General features: G+C 44.2%; 2 protein-coding genes across 4 annotated transcripts; both read left to right on the top strand.

The window, feature by feature from the left end:
- The first annotated feature begins 1385 nt into the window (after positions 1 to 1385).
- On the top strand, positions 1386 to 5205 carry LOC144538431 (armadillo repeat-containing protein 10-like). 2 transcript variants are annotated; one of them, XM_078282469.1, is made up of 7 exons: positions 1386 to 1472; positions 1565 to 1921; positions 2092 to 2237; positions 2409 to 2543; positions 2710 to 2886; positions 3116 to 3187; positions 3533 to 5205. In XM_078282469.1, the coding sequence occupies exons 2-7, from the start codon at positions 1648 to 1650 to the stop codon at positions 3782 to 3784; spliced, it is 1056 nt and encodes a 351-aa protein (XP_078138595.1). In that variant the 5' UTR covers positions 1386 to 1472; positions 1565 to 1647; the 3' UTR covers positions 3785 to 5205. The 2 variants fall into 2 exon arrangements, with proteins under 2 accessions (XP_078138595.1, XP_078138594.1); XM_078282468.1 differs by having other exon boundaries at positions 1392 to 1921.
- Positions 5206 to 5965: 760 nt separating this feature from the next.
- LOC139924330 (DENN domain-containing protein 5B-like) lies at positions 5966 to 24534 on the top strand. 2 transcript variants are annotated; one of them, XM_071915396.2, is made up of 21 exons: positions 5966 to 6074; positions 10690 to 10799; positions 11492 to 12206; positions 12323 to 12510; positions 13923 to 14423; positions 15693 to 15924; positions 17795 to 17943; positions 18158 to 18253; positions 18376 to 18495; positions 18574 to 18726; positions 18943 to 19021; positions 19114 to 19189; positions 19692 to 19820; positions 19948 to 20069; positions 20478 to 20623; positions 20720 to 20838; positions 21596 to 21780; positions 21988 to 22070; positions 22838 to 22964; positions 23286 to 23460; positions 24351 to 24534. In XM_071915396.2, the coding sequence occupies exons 1-21, from the start codon at positions 5966 to 5968 to the stop codon at positions 24532 to 24534; spliced, it is 3798 nt and encodes a 1265-aa protein (XP_071771497.1). The 2 variants fall into 2 exon arrangements, with proteins under 2 accessions (XP_071771497.1, XP_071771549.1); XM_071915448.2 differs by having other exon boundaries at positions 17795 to 17945; positions 18163 to 18253.
- The last annotated feature ends 1370 nt before the right edge of the window (positions 24535 to 25904 follow it).

The raw sequence follows: 25904 nt of genomic DNA, 5'->3' as shown, positions 1-25904 counted from the left end.
TTTGACAATATAAACAGCAGTGTAAGAAGTAATACACAAATCTTATACATATATAAGTGAGTATTTTAAATTCTTTCAGCACACATGGCCTGTAGTGACCATCACTCATTTACTTTCATTTTGAAAAATCTAAATTGTATTGCAAACACTATGTAAGAAGACGCCCCTTGGTCCTAGTTTAAAAATGAATTGTGCCTGTAATTATCATATTGAGGGCTGGGAATACCAGGGTAAGATAGGATTCCCAGGACTCCTGAGCAACTACAGATGTGTATAATGAAAAGTGAATATCACTTGGAAGTAGAAAAGTCCTGATGTAATGACATCCTGATGAAAGTAAAAATCAAACGATTTTTTTGTGCAGTTATTTGTTACTTTCAGCAACGTAACATAGCCTAACTGTTGGGGCCAGTGATGCAATTACCGTAAATATTGTTTTTGTTTTTTTTAGTAAAAGTATAAATAAAAATCATACAATTAAAATGCAAAAGCAGCCTACACGCACTTGAGGATGTAATTAAGATTGGTGCTTGTTTTCACTCCTCAACATCAGGCATCTTGGATTACACCCCAAGGAGAAAATCAAAACTTGAGAAAGTGAGCCACCAAGTGTTCATCTCATGGAAATTCACAAACCAGTCTGTGGTTCACTTTCACCTAGAAAGAGGTTTACCTACCAGTCAATATCCTGAAGATTGTGATGTCCCTGAAAGGCCATAAGCTTACTTTCCAGGAACTGTATTGGGTCGTTGGGACATGACAGACATGAAGCTGTCAGTAAGGCCTGTTGTCAAAAAAAGAAGACGCTTAAGTTACAGTGAAATGAATTCGTCTGGTTTAGCTAAGTTAACTGTAACAGCTGACTTAGCTCGCGTTAATTGTTAAAGTTATAAGGTTAACCAACCTTTATCTAGCCCAGGCAACTTACCTGATATATTTGCGGCAAGGAGTGTTTCAGTATGTACTCTTTCAGAGCAGGCTCTGCGTCTTGTAAAGCCATATCGTGCCTCTGATTAAAAATGAGCAAGACTGAAAAATGTGTCAGATTTTGCTTTGAACCTGGTACTCTCCATCTCCAATTGGAAATTGTCCACTTAGTTTACCGTTGCCAGGTAACTGACTAACTAAAGTACACTCAGTGTTGGACAACTAATGTATTGCAGGGTAAAGATAAACCAAGCTAACTGTGTGAGCCTACCAGGATGCATATGACTGTTCTGTTCAGAGATAGTTAAACGTCTGTTTTGTTAACATATTTAATGTTTAATAATTTAAAAAAAATAGATATATCCAAATATAATGGTCAGATTTTGGCCTGATAGCCATGCTAGCAACTCTGTGAAACGTTTGGTCGGCCACTGTGAGCTGCCAGGAACAACGGAGCAGAACATTGTTGACAACTCTAGCTAGTCAGCCAACTTCTTTACTTCCTGGATAATGAAGGTGTCAAAATGAGTTTGGCTAGGTTTGTAGTGGTTTCGTTAGATCTTCGTGAACGCTAGCTAACTAATAAGCGGAGTAAGTTTGCTGGTAGCAGACCATTCGACTCACATTTGTAACCTAGATCATCTAGCTAGTTAATAGCTAACTTCATGTTAGCTTGCTAACAAATCTCTTAGCTAACATTACCAAAATTCAGATAGCAGCATGGGCGATGGCAGTGTCACTCCTAAGCTGGGCAATATGAAGGCGCTACTTGGTATAGTTGCCGGGGCTGGAGCCTCCTACGGGATTTACAAACTTATCAGCGGGGGAAGCTTCAAGAGAAACAAGAAAAGTGCCACCAGTGAAAGTCGTGGTGTCAAGGGCAGTCAGCCTGGTGAAGTCACCCTACAACCGGGGAGCCTATTGGCCAAAGTATCTGGACTGAATGTTGTTTGTACCCGAGGGGTTGACACTCAGACTGTGGATGTTGCATCAGGTAAGAGCTGTCGAGCTAGCTAACATGAGCTGTTTTGTTGTCGAAGTATGCTCCTCACTCCCTGCTGATAAGCTTGTGTCTGCCAACGTCAGCCACAGTTGGTCACAAATGCACAGTCTCCTGCATTGCTAACGTGTATTAAATATTAAATGTATTATTTTGCTCCACAGGTGACATCATCTCAAAGTCACCTGGGAGCCTGGAGCCACAACACCTGAAGATGCTGCTGTCATGTCTCCAGACCAACAGTAATCCATCTGACAGATGTCGGATCCTAGTCACTCTAGGAAATGCTGCTGCCTTCACTGTTAACCAGGTACAGTAAAACTAGGCTTTCTACAATTTTCACAATTGTAAAGTTATATAGTTGTTGTACTTTGTCAGATATGTCACTCACAGTCACTCACACTCACATTTGTATAATGACATGTCTTGCCAGCCGTGTAATTCCATCTTTCTGCATTTTTCTGCTCCACTGATCCTTCAGGATCTCATACGGGAATTTGAAGGCCTTCATGTCATAGCTGGCTTCCTTTCGGATCCTGTGGCAGAAGTTAGAGTGCAGACTCTGAATGCTTTGAATAATCTGAGCATGAACCTCCAAAACCAGGAACAGCTAAAGGTATGTTGTCATATTTACTGCACAACAAATGCCATTTAGTCTATTGTAGAGTCTGAATACTGTAGCATCCTTCTACTCTACCTTTTCTTTTATGTATTCACATCTGTCTTAAGTGATGATTTTGGAGAAGACAGGCTCTCTTAAATATTGTATCTTGCCTTCATAGGTTTATGTGCCACAAGTACTGGAGCTGATTGAGATGTCACCAGTGAATTCTGACCTCCAGCTTGGTGCTCTCAGGCTGTTAACAAACCTCTCAGTCACAGACAAGCATCAACACTTGCTGAAGGGATCAATCACACTTTTACTCTCTTTGCTCATTGTGAGCAATGAAGCATTACAGGTCAGTAGGATCCTGCCCTCTGCATCCTTTTGGGGTTGCACCTGTGTCAATATTCTCTAAATTGTTCTTCTTCAAGAGTATCATAGTCCCATTGAACTTTTCATATATCATGATCTGTAATGTGTCACTACCATTCTGAGACACTTAATGCATACCAGCACTAGTTGGAAGACAGAAAAGGCTGTGAAAAGAAACTGTATGTGAAGTTCTTCCAATATTTTTCTTTCAGGTTCAGGCTTTGAAAGTCCTTGTGAATTTATCATCTAATCCAGATATGATGGACGACATTGTTCAAGCCCAGGTGAGATTAACTAAATTGGTAACATGATTATGCGTATATGGAGCAATCATTTTTGGTAATTGAATATAGGAGATATAAGTAAGCCTTCATCACGGCAGAAATACCCATAGGGCAGGAGCTTATCTCTGGTGTGAGCAGGGTCATTACTTTTTACTTCTAAGACCTTTTGCTTAGCAATAGCATAGCAATAGAAATGATTAACTACAGAAGTTCAGAAAGACTCAAAGGCACCTCTACTCTATATAACTCTCAAATACTAGTCGTTATTTTTAATGATGCATATAGAAGCCCATGGTCATTATAAATCCTTATTTTAATCCTGTTCTCTATGTGCTTTTGCCTCAGGCACCAGCTTCTGTTGTGCTGCTGTTCGACGTGCGGACCGCCCCTGCAGTGCTTCTGCGACTGCTGACGTTTGCAGGGAACTTAAAGGCCTGGAGGCCCTCTGCCCAGGTGGCTGACGAGCTGAGGTGGAAGCAGGATTGCCTCTTCCGGGTTCTGTTAGATGAGTCTTCCCAGCTCCACAGCAGACTGGTCCAGCTGCTTTCACACCCTGATGGGGAGGTTCAGGCCCAGGTGGCCCGTATCCTGACGTAGACCTCCCTCTCGGCACTCTATCAATGCTCAGCCTTTGCTTCTACAACCTTTGCCAAAGCCATCAACCTAACACCCTTCCATCTAAACCCTAGATCTGTCAACAACAACCGTAAACAGGAGCAGGCTGTGTAGACCCATTCAGGCCTCCAGTGGATCCTCAGCTTGCACTTCCAGAATCCTATTTCCACCTACAATAATGTTCCCCAGATCCACATTATTATACATCACTAAATGGCCTATTCCACCTCACCAACCCCATTTGCCTGATGTTTTCCAGCTGTCTCGACTACAATTGATCAATGAGCAAAGTGGTGGGAGGAGGGGAGCAGGAAGAAGCCATTCAATAAAGAGTTCTTGTGTACAGGCCGCCTCCCACTGTTTTTTCCTGTCCCCGGGAGTTTGCAGTCTCGTTGAAAGAGACGGTTCTCCTGCAGAGTTCCACAGTGCCCTTTCTTCTGAGAACCTCACCTGTTTTCTCTGACGACGTCACGTTCCAGGTGAAATTTCTGAACCCAAACCCACTGCCAAAACTTTTCAGAGAATGTGTTGGTGTGACCTGAGCAACATGACCCAATTTACTACCCCTGTATGGTGAACTATTCAGAGAGGCATATAGCTGGAGAGAAGAGGTTTCTCACTGCACACCCTAGAATGCCTTGGAGACACCAGTGAATGGATGTACAGCCCTAGTCCTAGTAGGCCACTTTGTGTTGGAAATTTTAACCCTTACCCTGCCAGAAACGTGTTGGATTCCATGGTCATGGTCTGTATCACGTTAATGAAAGCGAAATCTTTCATTTGTGTGTTTCATTTGAAAACTTTGCTATCAAAAATCCAAATAAATGCATCGTTGTTCGAGGAAGTTGCTGTGGAAATAGGGACGCCTGGGCTTGCCCTACATTTATTTACCATATGTGAAGATGTTTTGAATGCGTAGAATTGTCGTTTAAGGACAGCAGTGATCGAGTGTTACATGCCAGGCTTCTCTAAGCCGCTAACTTGATGTCATAAGACAGACCGTGAATGACGGAGCCACATGTTGCCTAGCTGGAGGACTGGAGCTGTGGACCCATCTGCTGACTTGTTACACTGTAGATTATTTACAGAAAGGGATGGGGTGCGGGGGCTGCATACCTCTTACTTGCATGTAAAATGTGATGACTGTCTTTGGATATGATTTTTTTTTAATGTAAGCGTTTTATGGCATGAGCCAGTCCAGGTGTATCGAAATGCTGCACAATTTTCATGTTTGAACACTGATTTTGAACACTGACACTTGACCCAAATCCAATCTCTCAGGCATTTGGTTTACCAGAACAGATACAGCAGGAGGCTGATTTTCTTGTGACCTAGATAATCCTATTTATTTTGATGAAGTTAGTCAGCATTTTGCCTATCAAATGGGGGATACGTTTATTATGTCTGCTTGAATGGTTCAATAAATACCCTATATCCTATTATTTCAGATAACGTCTTCAATTCTCTGAATTGTTTTGTCTTCACTTCTCTTGATTCATAAGAATCGTTCACAGAATTTGTGACAACAAGGCCTAGTCCTACAGTACAGGGAAATGCCGTTTGACTTTATAGCCTAAATTTCATCTAATTAAAAAAGATCTGTGATGATCTACAAGATACCTTTTCTGATTTAGATGTAAAATTAGATAAAAATCAACTAGGCCTGACTATTCACTATGACATCTTAATTTTCACAAATCGTGACTTTGTCCATTTGGTCGCAGGTAATGAATCATTGCGACGTCCCCCACTTTAATGAAACCCAGTGTGTTTTACCACTGATGATGTGTCTTTGTCTGTGCATCTCTCTCTCTCTCTCTCTCTCTCTCTCTCTCTCTCTCTCACTCTCTCTCTCTCTCTTTCTCTCTCTCTCTCTCTCTCTCTCTCTCTCTCTCTCTCTCTCTCTCTCTCTCTCCCCCCCCCTCCCTCTCTCCCGGGCCTACAGCCTCCTCCCCCTCTGAACAAACGAGGTGACCAACATCAGATCCACGGCGCATCAGAGTCGGACCGCTGAGCAGCGCAAGTGCAGCAGGCAGGCGAGCGAGTCATCGCAAGGATAAGAAAAGGACGAGGGTCAGAAATATTTAGGATCAGACGCATCCACTATGACCATCGACAACATTAAGTAGAAGTAAACGGAGCTCACACCAAATAACATCGAGGATGAACGGGACCGCTGCGGCCACAGGATCGGCTTCTTGCCGTTTCGCCCACTATTTTGTTGTGTGTGGAGTGGATACGGAGACGGGCCTCGAACCCGACGATTTAGCAGGTGGGTTTGACAATAAATCTGAAATTAACAAATATATACTGCAGAAAAAACACATCACGATATGTTTAATGACACGTGTCAAATTATACAAAACATTGGCCCAGAAATGTATTTATACGTGTAGATGACATTCACCAGAATGTGTTTTGGACGATACATTCCTCTTCCAAAGCGCTGTTGACACCATATATCTGCAAGCACTAGATTTTAAATGAATGTCATCTGCATGTACAAACAATTTTTTTTGGCAAATTTGATGTATTTTGAAACGTACCCCATGTCTAAACAATTGTGTTGATGATGACATGTATTTTACATATGGGGACAGAAAGAGAGTAAATGAGAAACCCCAGAGGATGATGGTCGTGCAACGTCTTGTTTTTGTTGAACTGAGGTATTTCAGCGAAGTGACCATTGTCTCCTTATTAAAAAAAACAACATTAGGACAGCCTGTTATTGCCGCATATCTTGTCCTACATTGTTTTTTTAAACACCTATGGGTGGATTAATGGAAAATACACGATTGCACCTACTCCCATCCTGCTCAGTATGTTTTGACAGATACTCAAGGCAGTGTAATAAGCCTACAGAGAATACAGCTTTATTGGTTTCTGCTAGTCATCCACTACACCTGGGGACAGAATAGAGAAGAGAAGGGTTGAGCAGAGGACAACAATATCCTGTGCTGCCCACTGATGCTGTAACACAGATGGAGCTGCAAAGCAGTATATCCTCTGTGGACCGCTGTTAACCTAGGACTGTGTGTGTGTGTGTGTGTGTGTGTGTGTGTGTGTGTGTGTGAGACCTCCCAGATTACAGTTATGTGACTCAAAAAGCAGTGATAATCTCTTTGGTGACTAGTTACAGCCTCCCTGAACAGTTCTCTTGTCATCTTCCTGGACCCATATGGCCGTATATTTCACCATGCCAAACAAAACGACTTCACACTCAAATCACACAAACCCATTCTTCTCAACCAAAAGCAGTGAAGGAGGTTGAAGGCAAGTGGATGGTGGTGGTTTTGAGTTGCCACGGTGATGACAGCCACAGTGATGTGGCCTTGTGTTAAGTGCTCATGGTGGATTGTTACCATTGACACTATGGATATCTTAATGTCTCTGTCTGATGCGCTGCTAGAAATAGAGATATTAGGTCCCATTGCTTTCTTGAAGTTGTTGACTCTGGGATTAAGAGGGAGATTCACCCAGAAGCCCCCTGTGAGGTCCGCACGTGTTCTGCTGTGTGTGCCTGGCTCTTTGTGTGTGTAAGAGAGGAGAAAGCACCACACGAGTGTGCTGCAAACACCTGAATACTAAAACCTTTACAGTGCCAGCTTCAGGTTTGAATCACGGGGCTGGAACAATAGTCACACCCTGTATTCTCCCTGTATTCTTGGTAGCAGAATGTCTGCTTATGTAGAGCAGCTCCTCGGGGAGAAGATGGCTCTAAAACCAGACCCAGCCTTGGTAAAACAGCTGACTTTTTTCAGCCACAACAATGCTTTTGGATAAAAGTGAAGTATTAAGTGGGACAAGAAAAACAAGTATCTGTGGGATGAGGCGCATATCATATGTTGAAGGGAACAAACACACAGTATCACTTTATTGCATGCTACAATTCCAGATGGATTATTTAGTGTTGTAACTGACCAGTGAGGTCAGTGATGGCTGGCTCCCTGCGGCGAGTGGCAGCACCGCTGGCTAGTAGATCTGAGCTCCACCAATCTGCTTATGTAACAGCAGGTCATCTCATATCCCATCCACTGCAGCGGGGGGTTGCTCCTTTCAAGGGATTTGTGTGTGTGTGTTTGTGTCTTTGTTTTCTATCTATTTCACCAGCTAAAAATCTATCGAGGGATGTTTATTCTTTCATGTACAGCAGCCTTAGCCTATACGTTTGAGCAAATTGTTAGATGTGTGTGTTCCTGTCTGTCTGTGTGTGTGTGTAATTAGTGAATGCCTGCCGAGGGACAATCTGCTCTTGTTGGCTTCTCAATAGATGCCACTGTGTTTTCTGCAGCCTAATCAAATTTCACATGACGTTCCCTGTTGGAATGCTGAATTGCCGTGGCTGCAGCTCCGGCCCGGGGCAGATGACTGTCACAGGGGATGACATCAGTGGAGGGCAGGATCACACTAGCCGTTTGAGATCTGCTTCTTAGTAGTGAACTGATTGGAGAGACAAGTGGTATTTAAGTCAAGCATGCATCCCATTAGATTTTGCAGTTATCTTTGGTTTCCTTTGTAAGCAGAATATCCAGCCTGAGTTATCCTATTTTCAGTCTCAGCTACACAGCACATACTTTCATCCTTTATTCTAAGCATATGAGGCAGCATCATGTCTCAGGCTGAGATGAAAGGCACATTTTGTCATTTAGTTTTATGACTCACCTTCAGTGAACGGTCAAATTTCGAATGCGAAGACACGGGGCTTTCAGTTGTTTGAGCCAAAAATGAAAAACTCTTCTTAACTGAAGGCCCAGTTGGCATTTGCTGTCATTTTAATCCACTTTTTTATATCTCCCTTTCTCATCTACTCATCTAATGATGTGATGAATGAGCTGGTGGGGGTAATTGAGTTGGTGAGTATGACAGATGTCTACCTTTATGTCTGTTCAATCATCCCTGATGAAGCCTTCCTGTCTTGATGGGAGACCATTTGGGACGCATTAATCTCTGTGATGAATCTCTCAGCCGTGGAACGAATATTAAACCCTTTTTTGTCTTTGTCCACCAACAACATGCATAATATTGATATTACAGTGACAATGATAATGACTTTCAAGAACTGATGATGTATGTGAAGGGTACCCCAGCTCGTAGGGCAATGGTTTTGTGTGTGTGTGTGTGTGTGTGTGTGTGTGTGTTTGTGTGTAAGCAGTAGGAGGAGGCAACAGTATGATAATTACAGCCTAACTGGAACAACCATTTAAGCTTTCATTTGAAGACCGAAACAAACCACCCTCCACCTCCCTCTTCATCTATTCTGTTAGCTCAGAGAGAGAGAGAGAGAGGGAGAGAGAGAGAGACTGCATTTGAGTGAGTTTTGGGGTTGTGTGATCCCTAGGGTGGGAAGTTGTGTCAGGAGGAGTGTGGGTCTCAATTGGGTCAAGTGGTGACAGTCAGGATGATGTAACTGCTGACGAGCTCCGTCTTGACGGCTATCTTCAAGGCCACAGCGCCACAGCGGAAATGCTACCATGGCAACTAGATGTCTTTCTGTGAGGCTGGATTCTCTCTCTCTCTCTCTGTCTCTCTCTCTTTGTCTCTCGCTCTCATTCTCTCTCCCTCTCTCCCATTTTTTCATCATTTAGCCCTCCAAGGATATCAGCGCCTCAACTCTCAACTTCGCTGTGACAACATGATCTCTGGATGTCATGCCAGTTAGGAATCGGAGAGGGTGCAGGTTGTTGTTGCTCCCTGTTTGTTTCCCTGTTAGTCCTCTCCACACCAACGCTAATGCGTATCCTTGGCAAAGAACATTGCCTCCCCCTCTCGTCATAGTAATGCATTAGCTCCTCTCTCCCACCTGCTAGTCTGACTCAATTTAACTGTGTGTGTGGATCCTTCTCGCTCTGCCTACGGCGCCGTTTCCTTTCGCAGGTTCTTGTGCGTCATCTCGGAGGCAGGTGGATGCTGCTTAATAAATGCGTCAAAGCTGACAGTCGTTTGCCTTTCGCAGTTGTTTTTGTTCTTGCAATGCAGTGATGTCAGTTACACCTATTGAACTTTGAGAATCTATTAATTAAACAAGGAATTCAGTCAAGAGTACAAGGGCATCCCCTTAGAAACTGGAAGAATGAGAGTGCCTCACTCATTACTCAGGCTCTCAGTGAGTCACTCACTCACTGACTCACACAATCACACACACACTTTCTTTCTCTCCCTCTTAGTCGCTCTCTCTTATTCAGCAGCTCCTCTCCATGCACCCAGGTACTCACACACAAACGCCACTCTTTATGTAACTGGAGCCGGAAGCTGACACAAGGTGCAGAGAGTGTGACAGAGGAGAGACTTCAGCCAGACAGGGCAATGCATCAAATGTATGCGTTGTGAATGTAGGAATGCATAATAGATTTTCTTTTTTGCAGGTAATGCAAATTCAACCCATTTGTGTAACTCTAATATAGAAATCTCTCATCCTTTCTCCAGAGCCTCCCTGATGTATAACGAATCAGTTTCTTTTATGTCAGTATGTTTGTTCTATGTGCGTCCTAGAAGTGAAAAGAGGTTCCTACTGCAGAGTGACGGGGATGTGGGGTGTTGTACCGGCTTCTCCAGTCTATCTCTATGGTAATGAGTTGAGTTACATAAGTCTTGGCAGGGTTTCCCCCTCTTTGCTGCAGAATGGCCCCTACTGTCTAACCTCTGTCTTGCTGTTGACAATAGAGGAGTGTTTTTTTTAGCCGGTGTCAGACAAGGTTGTGCTGTCTGTGCTTTTGCAGGACTCAAAGTACATGACCGTCCTCGTTCTTTAGCGTCCTCTATTGTGTCCGCTCCTTATGAATTCTGCCTCTGCAGCGATGAAGGTCATCTATCTCTCTGCACTCATACGGCTGTGTCATAACTTTCTCTCTCTCTCTCTGTCTCTGTCTTTATCTCTGTCTCTCTCCCAGGTGAGGGCTTTGAGCAGAGCCCCATTCGAAGGTCCTTTAAGTCAAAGGTCCTGGTCCACTATCCTGAAAGCACAGACAGGAACCCCTTCAATAAAGATGCTGTCAACATGGTGAGATACTGGATTGTATACAAAGGATCTCTTTTAGCGTTGGCCATTTTCTCTCACAATTGTTTATTCAATGATAAAGATGGGCGAGATTTGCCCTGTTTTGAGGGCAAATGTTTTGTAATTCTTCCAACCAGTCCACATGAATAATGTTACAACTGAGAGGACAAACAGAACAACAAGATAACAAATTCAGCTCATGAAAAATGTGCACTAAGAGCCCGCGCTACTCCACTGTGTCTTTGCTTGTTCTCTGTTCCCCACAGAATACAAACTCTGTTTTGTCCAAATACACAGAACATTTTCATGTTTGTTTTGTTTGTTTTGTTGTCTGTTGGATAAGCAGGTCAATATGATGTTTTAGTCCCAAAAGAATTGTTAACAGAATCAAATTCAATTTAATCAAGTAAAATGGACATCATATCAAAATTTGCTGTGAACAGCCTCCCAGAGACACTAAAGTACCTAAAGTACTTAATGTCATTGTGTCAGTAAAATGTGTCAATGATGATGATATTATACAAACCCCATTTTCAAATGTTATGTTGCAATGATTACAAAACCCACTTATGCACAGTATCAGTATCAGAAGGGTTAGTGTTTAACAATTTGTTTCTCCCTCTGCCTCTCTATTCTCAACCCTCTCCCACACTTTTTCCATCGCTCCTCCTCTTTCCTCATCCCTCTCTCCTAAGCTTTGCATGCCGAGGGGTTTGGCCTTCCGCACACAGGCCGACAGCCTTGAGCCCCAGTTCCACTCCTTCACTGTTGCTACTGACGATGGCACGCGCTCCTACGGCTTTGTCCACACCTTCTACGAGGAGGTGACGAGCGCTCAGATCACCACCGCCATGCAGACGCTCTACCAGATGCACCATGTGGAGCACCACTCTTCCTCGTCGGCCTCCTCTCCCTCTTCCTCCACGTCGTCTGCCTCCTCGCCCTCCACCTCCAGCATGGACTCGCTCGTGAGCAGCTTGGACGAGTCAGACGCCGAGTCCCTGGCCGGGCTGTCCGCCTGCCTCGGCTGCGCGGGCTCCTTCGACTCGGCGCGGGACACCCTGTACGTGTCCAAAGCCCTCTGCCTCCTCACGCCGCTCCCCTTCCTTCAGGCCGCTCGCCAGTTCCTGTCCCAGCTGCACCAGGCGGTGACGTCGCACACGGCCCCGCCCCTCCCTCTGGAGAGCTACATCCACAACATCCTGTACGAGGTGCCCCTGCCTCCTCCCGGCAGGTCGCTGAGGTTCCACGGGGTGCAGGGGCCCATCGTGTGCCAGCGGCCCGGCCCGGGTGAGCTCCCGCTGGGCGACTTCCCGCTCGGAGAGGCCTTCTCCCTGCTGGGCGTCGACAATATGGTGCAGCTGCTTACCTGTGTACTTCTGGAGATGCAGGTCCTGCTCTACTCTCAAGGTAACCACTCTTTATTGAGGGGATTTACTTTGGATTGCTTGGAAAGTAGGTTTTCCCTTGGTACTCTGAGGTGATTTTTATGTCCTCTCTCCATCTTGCCTCCCTCGTCTCCCCAGACTATCAGCGTTTGATGACAGTGGCAGAGGGTGTCACTACCTTGCTGTTCCCGTTCCAGTGGCAAAACATCTACCTGCCCATCCTGCCGGCGCCGTTACATCACCTCCTGGACGCGCCTGTGCCGTTCTTCATGGGTATCCAGCGGAGAGATGGGGCTCAGCGATCCTCCCTCCACCTACCGCATGAGGTACAGTACTAAACAAGGGGTTTTATGTGTACTGCATCTGTAGTTCTCAGTGTCACGTTTCTGTTTGTAACATCAGCATTCCAGGAGGCACATGTTCTAGTCCATAACATCACACGTTCCAATAAACATTCATACAGAAGGATCTAAAAATTTCTGCAGCATTCTTCTAGCCTTTTTGCTAATCTCCTCCATTCTGCGTGCATAATAATATGCCCCCTGCCTCCGGCCTGGCAAACTCAGACGATGCAGTTCCTCAGAGCCCCCCCCCCCCCCTCCCCTCTTTCTACAAATCCAATTCTCCATCCACACCGAAAGATCACACTGTGCTGCATGAGCATCTCACAAGAGCGTCTTTGATGTAGCTCTGCCCCAGAAAGGAGCCAGTAGAAAGAAAGCTTGGGGCGATGAAAGGAAAAACACTGAGCATTAGAGTTCCAGAAAAATCTGACAAAGTGAATAATTAATGCGAATTAGGGATCGCCGCTTATTTCTGGAATTGTGCAAGTTGATGTATGGGTGGTAAATTGCAATAGCAAGCAAGAAGTAAGTGTAAAGCATTTTAATCATACATGTGTGAGTCTGTGTTAGTCACTGCAGGTGCCTCCAGTTGACTCATTTTATTGACTTATTTGTGATTTGACTGCCCTGAATCGAATATGTTATGCAAAATCAATCCAAAACTTGAATATATAGTTTCATCCTTTACTTTGGCTTCTCTCCTGATGGAAAGACATGTTGGGTAGGAAGAGATAGGGCAGCATGAAGCTACAGGGAGTAGTCTGCTGGGGCGAGGGTGAGTCTGCAGCTGTCCACTCTACAGTTCATCTCCCAACTTCCCCTGAGGCAGTGAACTGACTGTCAGAGGTCACTGTTGAAGGTTGTGTTGCTGCTGACTGGGCTGTTCCCCACTGCTGCTCTGAGATGCAGTTTTATTATCGGTGCATAAATTCTCCTTAAAATGTTGACTATCTACTATTCATTGCTCAGCACCTTTACAAGTACAGTTTTTGCACGATTTTGTTGTTTGTTTGCCAGTGCGGAAGTCTTGCTTGTCTAATTTTGCCTTTTTCTCGTATCTCTCCTGTGTAAGTGATAACTGTAATCGTTTGATAATCCTTCATATGCTAATATGTTGGAGTCTCTGGGAGCTTATCGTGGTAAAATGCCAAGAATCCATTAATGCAATGTAAATCTCCCTCTCTGATCTTAATTGGATGTTTCTACACTTGCCCCAGTGCTATTAAAGCTTAACTACTTTGTCTACATGCGATGAATAAGAGTCCGTACACTGTGAGTGGTTAAACCTATTATGATTATCTGTTGGGTGAGTCAATTGAAAACTGGTTTTAGTGGCAGCATTCAGGTAGCACATATTCTGATCTGTCTTGTTTGTCTGTTTGTCTCCTGCACAGGCCAACCTGTGTTTTGTGGACATTGACAACCACTGTGTTGAGGCACCTGAGGACCTTCCTTTGTTTCCGGACCAGACGGAGCTCATCCAGGAGCTGAGCGAGGTGCTGCTGCGTTTCGGCCTCCCTCCACAGGGGGGCGTGACCACTAAGCCTGCCGCCGCCACCTCCCCCTGCCTCAGCAGCCTGGTCCTGGAGGATCTGATGGAGGACAGAAGGAACGGGAACCTCGGAGGGGAGGAACTGGCTGTGCTGGAGAGGCTGCAGGCGCTGGCGAGGAGGTGTGGAGGAGGGAAACCGTCAGATGGAGGGAAGACGCTGGGACGTGTGTTTGAGGAGGAGGAGGAGGAGCTGAAGTCTGCGAAGATGAACGTACAGCTGAGGGAGGTGTTCGCCGGCCGGTTTGCTACCATGTTTGGCAAATATGAGGAGTTTGTCATTCACAGCGCTCCTGATCTGGACTCCTGGCTGAGCAACCGGGAGGGGACATTCAGCTTTGACAAGGTACTCAAGTAGATCAACTATTTTTTTATTATTATCCTTACTTACCTATTTATTATTATCCGTAGCTACTTTTTTCTTTCTTTTTTAATGTCATTTTACTAGACAAATTACTGTTTTAATTTCTGTTTTGCTTTTGCTTGTGTTTTTGATTTTGCTTGAAAGTTTTAATGCATTTATTTTATGTAAAGTACTTTGAGTTGCATTCTATGTATGAATGGTGCTATAAAAAATAAAGTTATTAAAGTTATTACAGTGAATAGGCCTATAGATACAGTCGGCACAGGAGGAAAACATAATTTCTGTCAGCCGACGTGGGGGAAAACAAATCACTGGGGAGTACTGATCTTGGCTGCGCGCTATGAAAACATTCTTTAGTTTTGCCTTTTCTAAAGTCTAAAAACAAAGAAGGATATGTGGAAAAGCTGCTGTGTCGTGCACTGCACGGCAAATAAACATACAAATCCTGAACTTTGTTCTTGTACACACACCTTGTAGGTACATACACCATGTAGTAGTGAGAAGACAGCAGACAGGCAATAATAGCAAAGGGAATGCACCCTCCTATAACATATTTATTTGTCATGGGCCAGCAATGTGTTCTGTAAATGCATGAACAAGATTGCAATGAAATTTGCTTTATTGGCATGGCTGCATAAATTCACTATATTAGCCATAACCATGTAAGGAAAGAAGGCATGACGAGGTTTGTTCCCGGCAATCACACTCGCATTTTACACAGGAAATGTAATTTTCTAGTTGTAAATCTAAAATTCCAATGTGCTAGCTTACCGGGCGATTCAATAAGGTAACAGAAAATGTCTGGGAATGACACATCTGGCCATTGTGTAGGATCATTCGTCCGTTCTTTCATGGAGTAAGGACAATCAGTTCCGACTATGGATAGTTTTGCGTTATATCTAGCCAAGTCCTTTTGACCTAGCCCCTCCATATAACTTCTTTTATTCTTACTTATTTTCCATTATTTGATCAGTAGTTTTCGCATTTTACAATGTCAGATTTGGCGCTTGTACCATTAGTTTCAATTGGGGGGGACCCGTTGTTTTCCCCCACGGTGACCACGCCCACAAGTCGATGACGTAACGCCAACTGTATCTATTAGATCCACATGCATATTATGTCCAAATAGGCCTCTTATGATCTCCAGTCTGTTTTTTTGTCAAATATTTGTGATCATGATATGAAACAATATTCCCCTGCCCATGTAGACGGTTTTATAAAAGTGTTAACATGTGGTTTTGACTGTTCCAGGGTTCCTTCCTCTCAGTCCAGCCTGCGACCCACCTGCACTTCTTGTCCCGGTTCCTGGAGACGGCCATGTTTTCCTCCTTTGTGGATGGGAAGGTGATCTCTCGCTGGGCGGACAGGGAGCCGCTGCAGCAGCTGTTTGACAGCCGCCTGGAGAGAGAGCGGCTGTACGACACGGACGAGGAGGATTCCCGCAGCTGCCGCTACCGGAAGTGCACCATGCTCTTTGAGTCAGGTACTGTGAAGGTGTTCAGGAACTAAAGAAGATGGATTATAGGGCTACATCCTATTGTTGCAAGATAAGTTACAAGATAAACAGTTTTATCTCACAAGCCAGAATGTTTGTAAAACCACACCGAGATAAAAGTTGGAAGGCATTTTAAACAAACAGCAGTTTCCCTCAGTTATTCTAGCATTTATCAAAAAACACAAAAACATGACAAACAAATTCTGGCTCATATTTTTTTGTGCTTCATATCTCATGGAAAGTGGTTGCTTTAAGTTATCTTCCTCACCAGGAAAGTCCTTATAATGAGTCCTTGTCCTAACCTGGTTTAACTTCCTTGGAGTTTTACCTAGTGAATTCAACGATGCTGTGCTCAGAGATAATTGAGTGGTGAAGGCCGCTGCCTCTGGAGCTACAAATGCACCGCTGCTGGCTGAGGATCAAATCCTGCCAGAGCTTTCTCTCCTGTGTCTTCCCTCCTCTGTCTCCCTCTTTGCTTTCCAACTGTCTGAGTAAATAGAAATGCTGATTAAAAGTTGGCTGGACTGCCCACTTTCCTTTAAAAAGGTTATTATCTAGCCTTTTTCTGTTATTTTCATAGATGTTATTGTTCTTGCACTACCTCATTTGGCTAACCTTTGTTCCAGTTTATTTATAATGCTGGCAAGGTTTGACTCAATTCAGCACAAAATTTAACTTCAAAGTGAATAAAAAAGGTCCATAGTTGCTCATCTAAGAATTACATGAAAAGATTTCTTTCCTAAGTATCATTGCAATCTCCTAAATACACCCAAGTTTGCTGCCATATATAGTTTTGGTCTCATGGGCGGAAAGTGTCAATATTGTTTTCTCCTGCATCTTCTTATTAGGCAATGACATCCACAATGAGTGGCACTTTGGCACTTTTGATTTAAATTATAAAATCATTTTAAAAAGCCCTAAATTGGAATAACAGCTTGTGACTAACCAAGGGCAACATCATGGGGTTTTACTAGTTTTTTCCACAGCATTTAGACACTATACAGTAAGAAAATAAATTGAAAACCCCCACTAATGGACTGAGGGAAATTCCCATATGGTGATTAAAGAGGCTGCCAGATTTTGTAGAGGAGATCTGCAAATCTGTCTCCATCTGCCACTCTCGTTGGCTTTATATGTTGATTATGCTGCTTGGCCTTTCTGAAACCAACATTTCTTTCTCTCTTTTGAACAAAGTAAGATGAACAAAGTAAGAAGGACCTTGCTTAAACCTTGCTTAAGGGACCTCATGTACCAGAACAGTGAACTACATGAATAAATTCATCATATTATTTGATTTTGATTGAAATAGAGTTGAAACACGAAAGGGATGGGACAGAATCTGATATGAAGGGGAAAAGAAATGGGTGGAATTGGTGAAAAAGAGAGGGGGGAACTGCAAGATAGGGGCTGGGAATAAGCAGTACATCAGGGGAGGAGCGCACATTGTGTCCTATAATGAATGCCTCAAACTTTCTGCTTTGAAGTCCTTCCAACCTCTCTGCAGAGACACACTGTTCTGCCTCAGTCTCGCCGTCTTTCTCACTCTATTTCACATTTGGACTCGTTCTCCTCAGTTTCGTAGACATTGTTTTATCTCCCTTTTCTCAGACATCAGTTACTTTATATCACTCTATTTTGTTCTGTATGTTCCAGTGGTTTCATGGAGTCTCAGTTTTTGTACCTCCTATCTTGAATACGAAATGTTCATGTAAGATATTAACACAAATCCTCCTTTTGAATTTTTTAAAAATGCTTTTCCAGACAAAAGAACGGGAGACCGTAACACCATTCTATATCAAGATGACTCATTTTACCTACAGTCGACCTCATTACCCGTTGTGTTGTTGTGTTGTTGCAGCCCAGGCCATTGAACGCCGGCTGCTGAAGGCAGACCACACAGCCATACACCCCCACCTGCTGGACATGAGGATCGGCCAGGGTCGTCACCAGCAGGGCTACTTTCCCAAGCTGCAGGCTGATGTTCTTGCACAGGGTCAAAGCACCAACAAGTGAGCCTACCCTTCCTGCTGTTTCCCCAATTAGAATACATTATAAAAACACCAGGTATTTGCCAGCAGCTTATTGTAAAAGAAGCGCCAGTGTCTACTTTGTTATTACCTGTATCTCATACATAGGCAAAAGGGATGCACAAGCACTGTAAATACACACAAACACACTCGAGAACAGTTGGATTTTATTTTGATATCATGTTATCCGGGTGAACAGGTGGTCCAGCCGTGTCACAGCATCACGCAGGACTGACACCAAGAGATCAACAACAACTGAAACCTCAGGACTGGACAATGAGCAGAGACAGGTGCTTGCATATGTGCATACACACACACACACACACACACACACACACACACACACACACACACACACACAAAGCATTTAGGGTGCTTATGTCTCATTTATTGCCTTTGGTTTATTCAATAGAAGCACACATTTGGGAGGAAGAACCTACGTCAGTCTAAGCTGCTGAACTCGTCACCTTCGGCTGTCACTCAGACCCACCGGGAGTTTGTGGATGGGCTGCTGAGTGAGTGCCGTCTGAAGGTGAGACTTCTCCCCGCCTGCTGAAGTGCACGGTGACATGGTTCATGGGAGACGCTAATGCTGTTTCTGGCTTTGCAGACCAAACGAATGTTGATGGAGCGGATGGGGAAGGAGAGTGTGGAACTGGGTCAGGGAGAAGCCAACATCACGGGCCTGCAGGAGAACACGCTCATCCACGGACTCTGTGACCTACTGGAGAGGACCTGGGGCCACGGGCTGCAGCTAAAACAGGTCAGACACACACACACACACACACACACACACACACACACACAGTAATACTGCCAATTTAATGTGCCTTACTAGCCTAAATGACCTACAAAAATGTCTGGAACTGTGTCCCCCCATGTAAGCACATTTACATCACACACATGAACACACAAAAATGTCCGGTTGAACAGGTTGAATGTTGATGAGTGTGTCGGTTTCATTGTTTGTTCTGAACAGGGGAAGTCCGCTCTTTGGTCCCATCTGCTCCACTACCAGGCCACTGAGGGGAAGATGGAGGCACCAGCTGAGTCTCCAGGTCAGAGCACAACCCTATTATATCTTTCTTTACACAAATCATTGAGTTAAGGGTTGAATGATCGTAGCTGTTAAAACTCTCTGCTTGTTTAGTGTCCAACGGGTTGGACCAGAGAACGCTTGATGATGGCACTCTGCTCCTGAAAGGATCTTTGCTGCAGGATATGAGGTAATGAGAGCTGGCATACTTTGTCTGTGGATGGTGGGAAGTGTGGTAGCAGTTGTTTATGGCATGGAAGTTGTGTAGGGCTCTATGAAAAAATAAAAAATTAGAAACCAGGTAAGAAAACAGAATTCAGACCTAAGCACAGAATAAAATATCTTAGGCAGAGGTGAATGTTGCTTCCCTGCCTCTTCTGATGACTAACATGTTTTCAATGAGGTATAAAAGAAGACCATATTTGAACCTTTTAAATATTTTTAATACATTTTAAATTGCTTTTTACCACACATATATCTCTATCATTTATTCTTGTTTGGTTCTGTTCCAGTGAGGTTATGAGATATGATATGTCTTGTTCACTAGTTTGGTTGTCCTGATGATAAAATTAAATAACAAGCAGACCAAAAACTTTGTTGCATAGAAGAGTCTTTAAGTGCGATGTGAGAAAAGGCTGAACCTTATAGCTTGTTCCTCATTGCTCATATCAACCTATCCTTTGTCCTTCCAGGTTTGTCCAGACAATGAGTGAGGGTCTGTCTGAGGTGGGACAGGCCCGGGCCTGGATCCATTTGGCCCTGGAGAAGAAAATGCTATCTCAACACCTCAAAGAGCTGCTTACAAACCAGGAGCTACTCAGGTAAGAATCACTCGGTGAACACAAACCTACAGACAGGTAGAAACTAATAGAATCCATAGGATGATATTTGCAGTAAGTCCCTATTTGTTCTTCTTCAGTAACCTCTCCTCTGTGTTCCCTCCGACAGGCAGCTGTATAAGCCCCATGCATTCCTGCTGTGTGAGGAAGAAAGGGAGCAGTTCTTGTTCCACCTGCTCTCTCTCAACACTGTGGACTACCTCTGCTTCACACGCGTCTTCACCTCCATCAGTAAGTCCTGCATCCAACAGCATAAAGCTGAGATAGGCAAACGTGCCACGGGAGGGCTGGGAGGCTGCAGGTTTTCATTCCAGCTAAAGACTACATCAGCTGATTTCACTGATTAGCACAACTTCAACCACAGTAGAGGAACTAATCAGTGAAATCACCTTGTGTAGTGTTTGGTTGGAAGGAAAACCTGCTTACTCTAAAGGGAGGAAGGACGCTGGAGACTTGCTTCTGCTTCTATTCATGTTTTATTTTGGCACCAACACAGTAAAGAAATCAGCGTTCCTTATCTTAAAGGAAAATCCTATTTATTTTTCTCTGTAGTATTATGGGTTGCATTTCACAATTCAAATGCAAAGGGAATGACTTGTATGTTTAAAGCTTTGCTCTTGGCCTTCTGTGTCTCTCCAGGTATTCCATACCGTGTTGTTATAATGCCCATGAAGAAGCTTAGCATTGCGATGACAACAGTTAACCCATGGGTGTGTGTGTCAGGAGAAATGGGCGACTCAGGAGTTAGACAGATCCCTAAGAATACACAAGAGATCTTTTTCCAGGTCGGTATACAGCCACTTACAGTATGGCCAACACACCCATAAAAAATGCAAAGATATATGCAGCGCTACACTTACTCTGGTCCGTGTGTGTTTCAGTGCAAGAACCTTGGCAGGCTGAGCACTCTGCAGCTGGGACAGGAGAACTCTGGCTTGCTGGCCAAGTGTCTGATCGACTCTGTCATGGTGTACAACGAGATCACCGGACACACCTACAAGTAAGACTCTTCCTCTGACTCCTCCTCATCGTGGTCACATAAGTAAACAGTGGTTGTGATGGTGTGCACAGTGGCTAATGGTACAAGCACAGAACAGGAATCATTAGAATGGCCATACCTAATCAAAACAGCACTCTTGAATGGTCATTTGACTGGTGCACCTCAAGATGGCTGCCACAGAATGTTCGATAATGTTGCCATGGATATCAGCATCTGTTGTGCCAATGCTCATTTCCATGACTACAACATCAAAATGCTATGGCAGCCATCTTGAAGTGTGCCAAATGAAATTACCTTGATCCATCAAGAAGTGACGGTTCTATTCTATTTCTGTGGCCACAAGACGGTGGCTGTGGATAGCAGTGTGTGATAATGTGTATAAGATAAGATTAAATTTTAATAAACCCCCTGGGGTAATAGTTGGGTCATTGCAGCAGCAAAAGTAACAGGATTCAGCAAGAAAAAGATATAAACATAAGCAATAAAAAACAGTAAAAACCTAATAAAGCAATCAAATAGAATGTAAATAATTGTGGGGTTCTCTAAATGTATGCTGATGCCAATTTAATCATACTATATGTAGATGGATTGGCTGGAAATATGGTGGAGTATGGGTGTAATGGACATGTATGGATTAAGTTACAATCATGACTGCATTTGCTTGCAGTTGTATGTATGTAACCCTCTTCAAATTAAATTAAATCACACATCCTTTACGTCAGATGTCATGAAACGTCCTGTCTCCTTTCCCCTCCAGGTTCCCATGTGGCCGCTGGCTGGGGAAGGGCGTGGGTGACGGCAGCTTGGAAAGGGTTCTCATTGGTCAGCTGGTGTCACCAGGTGGAGAGGAGGATGCTGGGAGGTGGACAGGGACGCCTCCGGAGCTGTCTTCGCCATCTCAGAGTGTACGCGCGGTGCTGGGAGCGCTCGCCGGCCGCAGCAGTACGTTACCGGCAAACAACACGCTCCACTCTTTAGTACAATGCCTGACCTGCTGGTTGACACGCTTACTACAATGACAGCCTCCTCCCATATCACCTTTCCATTTGGCTGCCTTTCTCTTCCTTCTCCTTCTCATTATTCATCCTCGTCCTATTTCTTTCCTTACTTACTCCCTCTCTCTCTCTTTCCATTTATTAATCTTCTCAGGAATGATGGCTGTCGAGGTGCAAGAGGACATGAGGGAGGCAGCAAATAACCTTGTCAAACACTTCCACAAACCGGAACAAGAGGTATGTGACTAATATAGTGTGTGTTGCCCCCCAGGTCCAGCTCTTGAATTCATTTAACCTCTTGGTTCAGACAGCAGACTTTTTTTTTCTGCAGGATCAACAGTGAGTGAAAAATTTATGTAATGTCTCCGAGGCGTAATGAAAAATCTTGTGACAAAATTCTTCCCAATAGCTCATCACTGATTCATGAGAGAACGGTACAATGGGGAGAGTTGGGTTTATGCAAAGCGGAAGAGCGTCTCTGAGGCGAGGTGTTTAGCCTGTTAGACCCCCTGGTAACATTATGTTTATCTCCAACACGGTTCATTAACCCAGTTTCACCAGCGCGGGTCGGATCTGTGTTGTTTCTGCGTCTCGGACTAGCTTCTCTCGTCTGAAGCCCGGGTTAAAAGCCTTGGAGAGACCGTTGATGGATCACTATATTTAACTCTAATGGGCCTCCAGTTCAATGTAATTATGTTTTTATAGCAGCTACTTAGATACTTGGCTACTCACCCCTCAGGACAGACTCACCGCAAAGGCACTGCGGCTTTAATATACAAGCTTCTGCTCAGTACCGCTCAGTGAGTGGTAAATGAAAGAAGAAGAGCTTTTTAAATCCCCCCAAAAATATACAGAGGGTTCCACAGAGTTCACTGCTGTGGGTGATTTTGCTAAATTGCATTGCCCTCTATCATTCATATGAGGGGAATTTATTGGAGGTGAGGGATGAGCCTCTTGCTTAAAATGCCTCTATTATCTGTCTGCTCCCATTCCTGTGCTGCCAGAGGGGAAACCTGACCGTCTTGTTATGTGGCGAGGGGGGGCTGGTGCTCTCCCTGGAGAACTTCCTCCTCCATGGCTTCAAGTGCAACCGGCTTTTCCAGAGGAATGTGTTTGTGTGGGACTTTGTGGGTAAGTGCTGTGTGTGTGTGTGTGTGTGTGTGTGTGTGTTTATACAAAGCATCCGGTGAACACTGAAGTGATGTTGCACTTATCTCTGATCTCTACTGGCTGGCTCCATCTAGTGGCAGAGAATATGAATTTCACCACATATCATATTGCGTGCAACATGGTTGATCTGTTTCGTCAACAAGCAATCTAACCTGCTTCTCTAGAGTTCATCACTTTCCTCACTGTCTTGTATATTGATAGGTCGAGCCGTGGTTATTCTCCACTGTTCATGTGTACAAACTAACAATTGCTGATCTCACCAACTCTCTCTCCCTCTCCCAGAGAAAGCAGTGGTTTCCATGGAGACGGCTGATCAGATGGGTGACCTGCGCGGATCGACAGAACCAAAGGGCCCGCCTTGTGACTCACTGTGCCACTACGTCAACGCCATCAATGCCTCACCGCGAAACATTGGAAAGGAGGGCAAGTTCCAGCTGCTCGTCTGCCTGGGAATCAGGTGAGGGGTCCAAGTTCAAAGTTGAAATTGCCCGAACTGTGAATTTAACTTGCACAATCCCTTAGAGTGGTCAATGATGTAGATTTAAATGAGAAAGAAGGATGCATTTGGAAAATATTCCAATATTCTCCCCATTGGAGTCTGTGGTTTTAAAGCCTCCTGGTCACTATACTACATCTTGTGCGAAGGCGACACAATGTCCTCCTTCCTGAAGCCCTGAGGAAGCGGCCTGCAGCAGGACCGGTCTCAGAAGCTCCCAGACTGACCCATTTACATCACATGCAGTTATTTCAGGGAGAGATTGTGGCTGCTGCAGCTAAAGCGGTCGTCTAGACACACAGTATGCAAAGCTGATGAAATGATTTATACAATGATAATCAAGCTGTGATTAGCTATAGCTAATCATGATGTCACGGGTTTGGGTCCAGCCGATGGCCCGTGTCACATGATATTCTCTATTTTTCTTTCTTTTTCCTATCACTCTCCACTGTGTGCTGTCAGATAAGGCAGTAATGCTGTAAAATATTAATAATAGTTAATAGAAAATTGATTATTATCAGTGTACTAGTCTGTTCTAGTGCTGTTCCTTGGTGCTTTTGAGAGAGCAGACATTGCTACTTGTGTCTGATGCTTTGGATTGAAACTGAATTCATCACCTAAGTATGTGGCAGATCTACTCATCATTTCTACTAATTGGCTGGTTATGAGCAAGGTGGAAGTTGGTGAACCCTGAAATGATCTGCTCAATTTACTGTGGTTGAATGAAGAGAAAGTACACAACTCTGCATCTGTCTTGCAGTCAAACTCTTCCTCAGTGTTGAAATGCGATACTTTCCTTCATTACACTTTAATGGGACTATTATTGACCATTGACCTGTTCACATTGGCAGGGACCGGCTCCTCTCTCAGTGGCTCCCCCTGCTGGCAGAATGCCACCTGACAGCGCGGACTTACGAGGAGGGCGCTCTGCTGCGGGACCGTGCGGCGGTGCACTCCCTGTCCCGCATCCTGCACACACTCCATGAGTTCACCGTCACCCTGGAGACGGCCCTGGTGAAAGGGGTCGACCTCTAACCCTGTCAAACGACGCGCTGTGGGGATGCGGAGTCCGGCCCCCCGCTCCTACGACCCGCCGCAGGAACGCCGATGGGTCGGCCTCGGTGGTGTTGAATATCCATCTTTCCATGGGTGGGGAAAGGAAGTAAATTCAGACAATTGAGGAGAAACCCAGGGCCTGCATGTTCAGAAGTGGGACTTTGTTGCGGAAAGGACACCGGACCGGATGAACTCGCTGGGATTTTAGGATGGGTATGGGTAATGGCAGGCCACCGGCCGCTCTGTTGCCTTGTTCTCTGATGTAAATGCCCTATATATTTGCTTAAGGAAATATTGTTTGATTTTCCTATGCTTGTTTACACTGTGATATTCTGTTTCCTCAAGGAGAAATAGACAGTCATTCCTTATCTCACATCTACAGTAGGCATTTTCACAGCTCACACCATGAACCCGACTCTAGGACGACTATAACTCTCCTACGATTGCTGTAATGCTTGCACTTGAATTCTAAACTAAGCACATGCATGGCCAAATCTGTTGTTACCTTTTGTCTCAGCGTGTTGTGACCCGATGTTCTGAAGTTGCAGGACTCGGGCCGCACTATATAAACTATTTTTCTTGGCTTTCTTAATGGGACGTCTTAGTAAATATATTCAAGAAAGAGGAAATGTCCCCAGTTGAGTTTTCTCTTCTGATGCTCTCGCTGTAGTGTAACTTCTGGCCCGTTCCTTATTGTTTAGTTCACTTCTGGGTCATATACAGGGTCGTGCCTGTTTTGCTCTTGAGATGCTGGGCCGGTGAAACACTGAAACCAAACTTGTGTCCTAATTGTGTCAGTTCAAATAGTCTTTGTCACTGTCAAAAAGATTTTTTCTCTCTCACTGTGAATATTTTGCTTTATTAAATCTTTGACAGAATTGTACCCATTTGTTATATGGTGTAATCAATTTTGACATATTTAATGTATAATGGCATCTTGTTTGTGTTGGTGTAAAACATTATATTCAACTGTTGGCACATTTTACTGATTATGTGGATACTGGTCATGCTGTTTGTTTCTAAATTGTTCAGTTGTCTTTGCAAGATTGAGACATTGAATAGAGCACAGGTTCTTGAAAAAGCTAGTTATTATGTTGATGTTGCATTTAATTTGATTAACTGTTCAAGGATTATGAAAATGCTGTCTCCTGCACTGTCCTGCAAGCACTATCTAACCCACAATGACCAAGCCTCTATTATTCAAATATAGATTAGAGTAAGCAATAATGAATTGTTGTTATTTCGATATTTATGAAATGTGTTGTTAAAGATTAAAGTTAATATTGACATAACTGACACCTCTTTGTATTATTTGTGCTGTTTAAATCCTAAATCTGGGATGTTTGATA

Source organism: Centroberyx gerrardi, unplaced genomic scaffold (assembly GCF_048128805.1).
Source record: "Centroberyx gerrardi isolate f3 unplaced genomic scaffold, fCenGer3.hap1.cur.20231027 Scaffold_173, whole genome shotgun sequence".
In the NCBI taxonomy this organism is placed as follows: Eukaryota; Metazoa; Chordata; class Actinopteri; order Beryciformes; family Berycidae; genus Centroberyx; species Centroberyx gerrardi.
The sequence above is the reverse complement of the archived record's forward strand: the minus strand, read 5'-3'. Positions and strand labels throughout refer to the sequence as shown.

What these genes read in the sequence shown, in the direction of transcription:
- LOC144538431 (XM_078282469.1), top strand. Translation starts at nt 1,648, where the DNA reads ATGGGCGATGGCAGTGTCACTCCTAAGCTGGGCAATATGAAGGCGCTA. An exon ending in GACTGTGGATGTTGCATCAG is followed by an intron (nt 1,922 to 2,091) that starts GTAAGAGCTGTC and finishes TTTGCTCCACAG; the next exon opens with GTGACATCATCTCAAAGTCA. An exon ending in TGAGCAATGAAGCATTACAG is followed by an intron (nt 2,887 to 3,115) that starts GTCAGTAGGATC and finishes TTTTTCTTTCAG; the next exon opens with GTTCAGGCTTTGAAAGTCCT.
- LOC139924330 (XM_071915396.2), top strand. Translation starts at nt 5,966, where the DNA reads ATGAACGGGACCGCTGCGGCCACAGGATCGGCTTCTTGCCGTTTCGCC. An exon ending in TGAGTGAGTGCCGTCTGAAG is followed by an intron (nt 18,496 to 18,573) that starts GTGAGACTTCTC and finishes CTGGCTTTGCAG; the next exon opens with ACCAAACGAATGTTGATGGA. An exon ending in AGCGCTCGCCGGCCGCAGCA is followed by an intron (nt 21,781 to 21,987) that starts GTACGTTACCGG and finishes TAATCTTCTCAG; the next exon opens with GAATGATGGCTGTCGAGGTG.